Source organism: Arachis hypogaea, chromosome 15 (assembly GCF_003086295.3).
Source record: "Arachis hypogaea cultivar Tifrunner chromosome 15, arahy.Tifrunner.gnm2.J5K5, whole genome shotgun sequence".
Taxonomy (NCBI): Eukaryota; Viridiplantae; Streptophyta; class Magnoliopsida; order Fabales; family Fabaceae; genus Arachis; species Arachis hypogaea.
In genome coordinates, this window is record NC_092050.1 from 133,408,431 (window position 1) to 133,419,310 (window position 10,880).

Below are 10,880 nucleotides of genomic sequence, written 5' to 3' on the forward strand. Positions count from 1 at the left end.
GGGGACCCTCCCGAAGAAACGGGCACACGGTGGAGGCTTCATGTGGACGGAGCCTCCAACCAAACGTCCGGAGGAGCAGGGGTCATCTTAGAAAGCCCAACAGGGGTCAACTATGAGCAATCAACCAAGTTCGAGTTCCCAGTGTCGAACAACCAAGCAGAATATGAGGCTCTCTTGGGCGGACTAATGCTAGCTCGGGAAGTCGGGGCGACGAAGGTCGAAGTATGCAGCGACTCCCAAGTTGTCACCTCGCAGGTAAACGGAAGCTACCAAGCCCGGGACCCCCTCCTCCAAAAATACTTGGAAAAGGTTAAGGAAATGACAAGCCAGTTCCAGGAGGTCATCGTCCAGCACGTTCCAAGAGAAAGGAACACACGGGCAGACCTCCTGTCGAAGCTGGCGAGCACAAAGCCAGGATCGGGTAACCGGTCGCTCATCCAAGGCATGGTGAAGGAACCAACGGTCGCCCTCCACTTGACGAAGTCGAGCCCCTCATGGCTGGACCCCATCACCAACTTCCTAGAACTCGGCAAGTTGCCCGAAGATGAGAAAGCAGCCAAAGCTTTAAGAAGGGAGGCGGCCAGATATGCAATCATACAGGGACAACTATTCAAAAAGGGACTCAGCCAGCCCCTATTGAAGTGTTTGCACCCCGACCAAATGAACTATGTGCTTAGAGAAGTCCATGAGGGGTGTTGCGGACACCACATCGGGGGCAAAGCCCTAGCAAGGAAGCTCATACGAGCAGGATACTACTGGCCGACAATGATGAAGGACTCAAAGGAATTTGTCAGAAAATGCACAAAGTGTCAACAAAACGCCAACTTCCACAGGGCGCCGGCCTCCGAGCTAAGCTCGCTAACGACTACACGACCTTTTGCACAATGGGGAATCGACCTCCTGGGACCTTTCCCGGTCGGCCCAGGACAAGTCAAATACCTTATTGTCGCCATTGACTACTATACCAAATGGGTGGAGGCTGAACCACTAGCCACGATATCGTCCTCCAACTGTCGGAAGTTCATGTGGAGGCAGGTGATAACCCGTTTCGGTATCCCGGAGGTCGTTATCTCAGACAACGGGACCCAGTTCATAGACAAGAAGTTCATGGAATTCCTCTCTGGCCTAGGGATAAAGCAAAAGTTCTCCTCAGTAGAACATCCCCAAACAAACGGGCAGGTAGAGGCCGCAAACAAAGTCGTCCTTCTTGGTCTAAAGAAGCGCCTAGACAATAAGAAAGGAAGCTGGGCTGACGAACTCTCCTCCGTCTTATGGTCTTACCGGACAACCGAGCAAAGCGCTACGGGGGAAACTCCCTTTCGCCTAACATACGGGGTCGATGCGGTGATACCAGTCAAAATCGGCGAACCGAGCCCCCGACTACTACTCGCGGGCATGAGCGAAGCGGTCGAGAAAGACCTGATTGAGGAAACAAGGGAGATGGCTCACCTAACAGAAACGGCGCTGAAACAAAGAATAGCCCTGCGTTACAACGCAAAAGTCCTCAAACGAGATTTCGAGGAAAGGGACCTCGTCCTGCGACGCAACGACATCGGCGTCCCGACCCCAGGGGAAGGTAAGCTGGCGGTAAATTGGGAAGGTCCCTACAGGGTAAGGGAGGTACTCGGCAAAGGCGCTTACAAACTCGAAAGACTCGACGGCAAGGAAATACCCAGAACATGGAACGCAGGTAACCTAAAGAGGTTCTACTCATGATCCACCGGCTCACCGACCAGGGAGCCTAACCAGATAGTTGATATTTGCCCTATCCACATGTTAATTCATCTTGTTTACTTACTTTGACAAATACTTGCCCAGCTGACGATTAATTTTCACTTGTTCAAATTTTTTACTTGTTAAAATTTTCTTACTTCACATGTGTTTCACACGACTGATACCTAAAACGGCACCCCGGGATTGATCACCCCGGGAGCCAGACGGGTCGTAAGCCTTAACCAATTCGGTGACGACGCGACCAAATCGGTCCGAACCATTGCCAACGTAAAAACGGCGAGACGGGCACAAGAAATAAGCCCGCCCAGAATAAGCGGTAAGACAATAACGGCAACACGACCAGACAACAAAACGAGCGTAAATCATAAAGCAACCAAATGAGGATAACTTATAAAGTGTCAAAACATGGGACGGACAAGCAAATTGTTCAAAACAAACAAACGACAAATACACAAAGTTACAAGGAATCACTTCCTCGGCATATCTACAACCTTGCCATCTTGAATCATTTTGAAGACCCCAATAGCAGAGGTGTCGAAGTCGGGAGCCACAATCTTCATTTGAGCCTTCAAGGCATCCTCAGTCATAGTAATTGCATTCTTTCCCTGATCCTTGGTCGCTTTCAGCTTCTTTTTGAGCCCCTCAACTTCCGACCTAGCGACCTCGGCCAACGAGACAGCTTCGTCACGCTCTTTCTCCAACGCCGCCACCCGACCCTGGGCAGAGTTCAGCTGGCCCTCCAAGGTCATCTCCCGCTCGATTAGGCGGGCCACCGACTCGTCCGAAACTTTCAACTTCTCGGCAGCGGACGCCGCCTTCTCCTCCGAAACCTTGAGCTTCTCCGTCATTTCGGACAACTGACCTTGGAGCTGCTCAACTTGGACTTTGAAATCATTATTGGCTTTAACGGAGGAATCGAGCTTCCTCCGGAGAGCCTGCATCCCCGACAACTCGAACTCAGCCTTTCGGGCTATTACGGCCCCCCGGAGCAAAGTCCGATACATCCATCTAGCCTGCCCAGCCAGTTCAGTGCCAAGGAAATGTTCCTCCGTCCTGGGGATCAATTGGGAATCTATAAACCTTGTTGCATCAAAATTTCTCTCCATGATACTAAGGGCCCCCTCCGGGCTGGCTGACGACCTCCGCCTCTTGGGGGTGTGAATAAGCTCCACGTCATCATCTTCTTGGTGAGAAGCGGTTGAGTGCCCGCCAGTTGCCTCCTCGGGAACAGGGGAACCCTGATCCCCGATAGGCCTTTTCCCCGCCTTAACGGCCTCCCGAGAAGAAGCCTCACCCTGACCTTCAACCTCCACGGCCGGACCCTCTGACTTCCCGATCTGATCCTCCGCCTCCCCAGCATCCTTCTCCGCTTTCTCGTCGTCACTATCCTCAAAAAAGGTCTTCATCAAGTTTTCAAGTCCGACCACAGTGGCAGACATTTCCACTACAACAAACAACAAACGCGTTAGTCGTCAAAATGGATAAACGAAACAACAGTAAACGCAAAGACAAGCAAACAAGACAACTCACGGATATAGCTCCTGCCGGCCTCCCGTTCACCCATAAGAAGATGAGGGTTCACGGGGTTCTTTTCAAAAATAGCAAAAAGAACGTCAGCTATTTGCTTATCTACAGGTGACAACCTTTTGTACGTCACCTTGATAAAGGAATTCGACCCCGCCCCGAAACTCCAGTAAGTCGGGATAAGCCGCTCCCCCTCTAACGACAACCAAAAGGGATGACGACCTCTGACGGGGCGGACTTTGAAATACTTATCTTTGAAACCATGGTAGGAGTCCTCGAAGAGGCCAAATATTCTCCTACCCTGGCCAGAACGGAAAGAGAGAAATCCTTTCCTCGCCTTCCCCTGCTTGGAAGGGTTGGTGAGGTTGAAGTAAAAGAGGAAGACGTCCACTGACACCGGCAGCTCTAGATACTCGCAAACCATTTCGAAACAGTGGATCGAGGCCCAATTGTTCGGATGAAGCTGAGAGGGGGAGACGGATATCCGGTTTAGGAGTGCCATTTGAAACTCAGAGAACGGTATCCGGACGCCAACTTGTGTGAACATGGACTTGTAAAACCAAATCCAATCAGGGACGCGAGGAGAATGGAAGTTGAGCTCATAAATACGCTCGTGGGGGGCAGGAACAACGGTCTCATAATTGGCCTCCTCGTCCGTCCCCCCACACAAGTGACCGGCTCGCCGGAACTCATTCAACTCATCCAAATCCATTTGGTTGGGCGATGCCTTTATATCGTCAGTCACCCAGGCGTACGGGTCGTAGGCCGCGCCAGATCCGGAAGATCGGGAGACGATGCGAGGCATACCTACACCCACCAATCCGTTAGTCTATGAGGTCGGGAGTCCATAAAAACTCAAGAGCTACACCCTTTCAACTTTGTCACGACCAAATACGGTTAAAACCTAAGCCTATCGCACAAGTCACCTGAAAACCTACCCCGGAATGGTACCCCTCCCATAATTCATCTACCCCAACATTGGAAAGCCATCAGGCAAAGGTAAACAGAAACAGCAACTACGCAACAATAAGGCACAATATAAACACAAGAGAATAAGAAACAAGAAGTTACCTGAAATGGCTGTAGGAACTGGAGTGTGAAAGAGAAGCACAAGATAGCTCGGGCGAGAAAATTTGGATGTCAGGGAGAAAAGATGATGAAAATGGCAAGAGTGGGAGAAAAAGAAAAAAGAAACTGTTTAAAAACCACCACGAGAAGCGCGAAAGAAAACAGGGGCGAAACGGTCTTTACGCGCGGAGTTTTTTCAAAACCATTATGAGCATTTAATGCTCAGCGCGAAGATCGAAGCAACGAACGAACGCCTCAGCAGACCAAGGGACACGCGCACAAGAGACGTGCCCCTCTTACGGTCAGCCGACTCAACGACAACGCACGATCAAGGACATCACGCGCCACCGATCGCCCTCACGACCCTCACTGGCGCGTCGGGGGCACTGTTACGGCCCGGCCCAGGACTCTCGCGGGTCAACCCGACCCGAGCTCCACCCGACCCGGTCGCGCACCCTCCAGCCGACCCGGACACGCGTCCCGTACGGCTCACCCGCAGCTATGGGACAGCGTCCTTGAGAATATGGGCCTACCCTCCAGGGGAGCCCACTGCTGACATGTATATAAGGGGAAGATTGGCTCTTCCCCCGAGGTACGTCACATTCTTACACACCCTTATTCCGCCTGCACATATTCTGACAAGAGCGTCGGAGTGTCTTTGCAGGTGGCACCCCCCTTCACACAAAGTACTCGGGACCTCGTGCCTCTCAAACTAGAAGACAGTGACCAGACGAGCCCCCTTCTATCACTCTGAATCTCGATCCGAACCGTCCGGTAACCGACCTACCGAACAGTATTTTTATCAAGTTTATTTGAATTGTAAAATCCACTGATCCAACCTGAAAAAAGGTTGTATTTTTTATCAAGTTTATTTAAATTGTGATGAAATCCAATGACCTAGCGTGGAAAAAAAAAATTACAATTCGGCTAGTATAAATCATTCAGTCGTTTCATCGTTTTCTTGCATGCCGTCTTTTCTTTCCCTTTTTTTAATTCAAAAAATAAAAATTTATGAAAATTATGGAAAGTTATGCCAATATGAAAAATAACTACTATATAATTTGAGAAGATTTTTTGGAGAATATTATTCATTATTTTTTCTTCTCATGGTGTGTTAATTTTAATTACAATAGTTTTATCTTTTATTCCAAAATTCATATTATGCATTTGTTTTTTAAAAACAATTGATCAAATAGCTGCAGAGACAGCAGATTGATTAATTTTTGAAATGACAAGACAAGAACAATTTCTTTATGAGAAAGTTTAGGGTCAATAGATTTTATAGTTTTTAGTCATTAATTAATCATTAATAATATTTTTAATGGTGTGAAATTGTATCTAATGGTATAGAATCATTTAATTTTTTTTTAATGGTTAAGTGTTAGCCAAAATTTAATAAAAGTACTGACCCTAACACTCCACTTTTTTTATTTTGATACCACATGTTAGTTATTTCATAAAATTAATAATTTACTACCTCCAGCTATTGACAATAATTTTTAATCTAAATTTAAAATTTTAAATTCTTAAACTACTAAATTTGAATGGAACCAGAATGTGTGTTATAATGATTAGAATTAGAGATCTAAAATATATTTTTTATGAACAATTCTCTCTATCATAAAACTAACAAAACTGCCAATATAATTAACTAATACAATTCTTTAATAATTATAATATCACCCAAACTAATTTTTATATTAATAAATTAAAAGACAAATATAATAAAATTCTAACGGAACTTCACTGCTTGATGGTTTAATATGCGGTTGCTTAAGTGATTTGGGAATGGGTAAATAAATTTTCATCTGGTAGTTGTCCTCAACGAGGAAGCTCTCATGAAATTCTATTGTTGTTTGCACACTTAGGACTTGTGTGTCCCTTTCGTTGTTTATTTATAATTAATTCTGGTTTTGATTTTCTTGTCTAATAATAATAATAATGTGTCCTAAGTCCTAACTAGGAAGCAAGTAATGTATGGTTTGATTAGCCACTATTTATCAAGTTACAAAATACAAACATAGCTGTAGTAACTATGGTCCTCAATAAGCATGAGAGTAACCAACATAATTCAACCTGGGACGAATACTATGGTGACTGTACTTGGGATCCCCATAATCCACAGCTTTTATAACCATAGCTTCACGCCTCCCATCGTGTTCTTGAACTGCGCCAAACACGATCTCATTCGGCTCGCGGTTCGGCTCGTAGTAGCCTTGTGGGGTGTTGGCTGTTGTTGTTGATGAAGAGTAGCGTGTTTGAATTTGATGATGCTGCTGGTGTTGTTGAATCTGATGGTGCTGAAGCTTAGGATGCTTATATTGATGATGTGGCGGTTGTTGTTGTTGATGTTGATGTTGAGGATCACCCTCATCATAGTCACCTCCATTATTATCATCATCCCATTTGTCCAAATAATTAGTATTAGGCCTAATTGGTTTCGAGTTCTGTGGCTTCTCAATCTCATTGTTATTATTGGTAACAAAAGGGTATGTTGTTGTTTTTCTATTATGTGTTGGTGTTCTTGTTTCTAATGGTGGAGGAGGTTCATCTTCATTTGGAATCACATAGCTCTCTTGCACTGGCCATGATTGATGATGGGTCCTGTATTGTTGTTGGTATTGAGGATGATGATGATATTGACGAAGTTGTGAAGATTTGTTCCTTTTGGATGATGATGATGATGATGAGAATAAGCCACCTAAGATTTCAGCCATGGATGTGCCTGAGTTGAGGAAGAGTCTTCCAATGGACACAAAGAAGCCTTCTTGTTTCTCGAATTCGTCGTCATCTTCACTTGGGATCAATGGAGGCCTTACTGAGTTTGGAGGAAGCCTTTGATGTGGTGGAGGTGCTGTGCCTTTCCTTAATGGAGGCCTTGGATCCTGAAAATGAAACAATAATATTATGCTGATTATAACGTGTTTAATAGGGTCAGTACTAAGCGAACGGGTGAGCTAACTACTCGATCAATGTTAGTTTTGGCAGCTATTTATTATAATGCAATATATTTGGGACAAGAGTATAATTTAAAACATTGCATATTTCCATAATTTTTTGGGTGAAAATTTTGTAATATGGACCTTGTAAACATTCTACTTACGGAAAAAAAAAATGTAAAAAGAATAATAACAAACAGGAAGAATTTGCATAGTAAGGATGAGTGCAGCAGGTGAACGAAAAAATGAATGCAATTATGAAAAATTGAATAAACTTTCTAACCATGAAGAGAAAAGATAACTGAAATTTATAAATATTCTAAATTGTCATAATGGTAAATGTGAAAGCAGAGCATAATGTAATAGAAGAAAAATCATTAGCACATGTATGTGTTTTACTTACATCATGAGAAGAAAACATTGCTCTCACTCTCCACTGCAGTAATGCTAGCATATAGCCAAAGAATCCAGCAGCAAGAAGCACCACTATTCCTACAATTTTTATATCAAAATATTAAAAACATAAATATATATAAAAAAATAAATTCCCAATCTCACTCCCCACCCGAAAAATACCAAAAATAAGGTTTGTTTAGTGATACCTAAGTGGAAACTAGCATCATAGTCATCGGAAGAAGAAGAATCAGTATTACAATCATCATGGTGGAGTTGAATTTCTCTAATTGCTTGGTTTCCACGATCCACCACCAAAAGGGAGCAGCTGCTACCAACATACTTTACATCAAAATCATTTGAAAATTTTGCATCTTCACTTGCACCATCAACATGCCCTCTTGATTGCCCCCATTTTCCACCACCCGCAATGGTTGTAACCCCTTCATGCATATTATAAAATCACTGTAAATACAGAGGCTAGTAACCAAATTTTTGGTAAACCTAGAAGAGAAAAACATGAACACCAATCTCCTGTGGTACACATGTCTTATCTTAAAGACAACTCCAATTCAAAACCTTAAAGTAATAAATTAATGGGTCTCTCATCTTATAAATTCTTCGCTCTTTTTACTTTACTTTCTTCAATATAAAACTAATTTCATACACTATTTCTCACACTTGCAACATTAACACATATAAGTCAATTTATGTTTGTGCTTATATTAAGGTAGTTAAAACTCTGATTAACTCATAAAATCTTTTGATATTATAATTTTGAATAAGTCAATTTACTGTGATAATTTATTAGATCATACGATTTTAGATTCAAACCGGTTACCATTTATGTTTAACATTTAAAGGTATGTCGTTGACCAATAAATTGTTATATGCACAAGATAGGATTCAAACTCCCTACAGTTACTTAATTAAATGAGTGAACTAACTACTTGACTAACTTATTTTAACTATTTTGATGCATATGTAAAATTTAGAACGTAAATCCTAGTTTATACCTTGATCAGTGATTTTTCTGATGGCCATATTCATAGTGTCAGCAACGTAAATATTTCCACTGTCATCCACTGTAAGCCCTTTAGGGTGATTCATTCTGGCGTCTCTAAGTCTCCCATCTATGTGTCCAATATACCCTTCACTTGATCCAGCAAGAACTTTGGGCCTGCCATCTGCATATACTTTTTCCATTAATCAACCATAAAAAAAAAAAAAATTTATCTTTAAGAACCTCAAAATTACAAATCAAATTTGTAGGGACCAGGAAAAATTGAAAAAAAAAAAAGGTAAAGAAGGACTATAGTTGTAAATTCTGTATCTTTTTTATTTTCTAGTACCTTCCCTCCCTATTTTTATTGTAATGCATGATTTAGTTTTATTTTGTACGGGTAGTACAGCTAAAAGATATGTTATACTCTTTATTTGTACTACTTTAATATATTTTATTTTATTTTATATTTGTGAATAAGGTATATTATTGTACTTTAAAAAGTGGAGTCTTGCACTTAACAAAAGCTCACCAAGCGTCTTTGCTTTTCTCAGCTGAATCAAAAGGTTTCCCATGCAACAAGTTAAGTCCTCGTACAAACTAAGGAAAAAAAATTTAACCAGCAGAAAATCTTAAAGGATACACTTGTCTTGAATGTTGAATGAATCTGTATTTTGGGACCATGAAGCAAAGAAGAAAAAAGACACAAGAATGATTAAACACTATAGCTGTTTAATTCTGTCATTGTCTTGAAAATAAAAATGAATATCGCAGACCAAGAATAACCAAATTGAATGACAATTTGAATAAAGCTATGAAGGTATACAAAATCTTCAAACTTAGATAAATTTCAAAATTTAACATGAAAAAAAATGTTTGTGCGACCCATTTTGTGTAGAAAAATTCTTAGGTGCTCTTATTGAAAATCATAATGTTCACATCGATTATTGCTTGAATGACAAGTCATTAATGAAAATTTATAACCATGTCACTTTAACGTATCTGGTATAAATTGATTAAAGGTGAAAGCACCTAACAACGACTCATTTAGAATAAAGAAGCTTACATCGAGATATTGGGACAGGAATCTTGTAGAGATTACTGTTCTCTGAATCCAGAACTAGGAATTCACCATTTGGAGATACTTCAACTGAGTAAGGCTCAACTCCAAGCTTAGTTCCATCAAATATAGTCTCCACAGTGTAGCCACCTTCGAATTTCACCATGGACCTTCCATGTTGTTGCACTATGAAGATCAGAAATTAAACCATTGAAAATATCTATCTTAAAATAAAAAGAAAAAGAACTCATCAAAGGAATGAAATTGAAGACCACTCTGTATATATACCTGGTTTATTAGAAGATGTGGATTTTAGTGACCATAGCCATTTAACAAGCGCCGAAACCGCATTGGACACAAAGCCAGTAACAATCTCTGCATGATGTTGTCACATGAATTCCCATAGAACAAAACAACAAAACAAGAATTTTTCAAAAGAAATTAAGAATTGTTGCACTTACTAGCAGGTGGTAGTGGTGCTGCTGAAGCTGAAGAGAAGAGGGTAGCAGGTAAAATCACCAAAGAAAAAATCAGAAAAAGCCAACTCCTCCTATAACCCATTCTTGTTCCTTATTTTTATCAAATGTTACATACTCATATGTGTATTATATATGCTAAGCTATAAGGTGCGCATTTTTTATGAAATTAAATTCCAATAAAGTATTATTAGAGAAAGAGAAGACAAAGGGCATCAATGTAGTATTCTTCTTCACATGAATCAGCACGAACCGACATTCACAAGAAAACGTAACAATCAAGAGAGAATACTCTAAAAAGGAGGATTCAGATTTTGCAGAGGAGGCAGATTGTAGAACTGATGGTGAGATGCAATCATATAGAATTTGTGTTTATTGATTGTCGTGTCCTTTTAGTATATCTTGTACTTGTACATGTCTATCTCCACAAAAACTTGAATGTGCGAGTTTATTTCTCAGTTCAAGTTTTCGGTCCCATGGTATAAAAAGGGTAAAGCCAAAAAAAGGAGTAAGATGTTAAAGTTTAATACTTATACAAAGTTTGCAATTATTTTGATTTGATTGGTTTCTGGAGGGAAATTCTATTGATTTCCATTCCTTTTATTAAATATTTTGAGTGGAAGAGTTCAGGTTCAATCTGATAATGCACAATATGCATTACATATTTACGTAGTTTTTATGTA

General features: G+C 41.3%; 1 protein-coding gene across 2 annotated transcripts; it reads right to left on the reverse strand.

Moving 5' to 3' along the window:
• Positions 1-6,178: 6,178 nt before the first annotated feature.
• On the reverse strand, positions 6,179-10,659 carry LOC112750767 (uncharacterized). 2 transcript variants are annotated; one of them, XM_025799609.3, is made up of 7 exons: positions 10,183-10,659; positions 10,010-10,096; positions 9,728-9,907; positions 8,675-8,845; positions 7,868-8,101; positions 7,669-7,757; positions 6,179-7,211 (listed from the first exon to the last, which is right to left on the reverse strand). In XM_025799609.3, exons 1-7 carry the CDS (start codon positions 10,280-10,282, stop codon positions 6,369-6,371), a joined length of 1,704 nt encoding a protein of 567 aa, XP_025655394.1. In that variant the 5' UTR covers positions 10,283-10,659; the 3' UTR covers positions 6,179-6,368. The 2 variants fall into 2 exon arrangements, with proteins under 2 accessions (XP_025655394.1, XP_025655396.1); XM_025799611.2 differs by lacking the exons at positions 9,728-9,907; positions 10,010-10,096; positions 10,183-10,659 and adding an exon at positions 9,194-9,328.
• Positions 10,660-10,880: the final 221 nt, after the last annotated feature.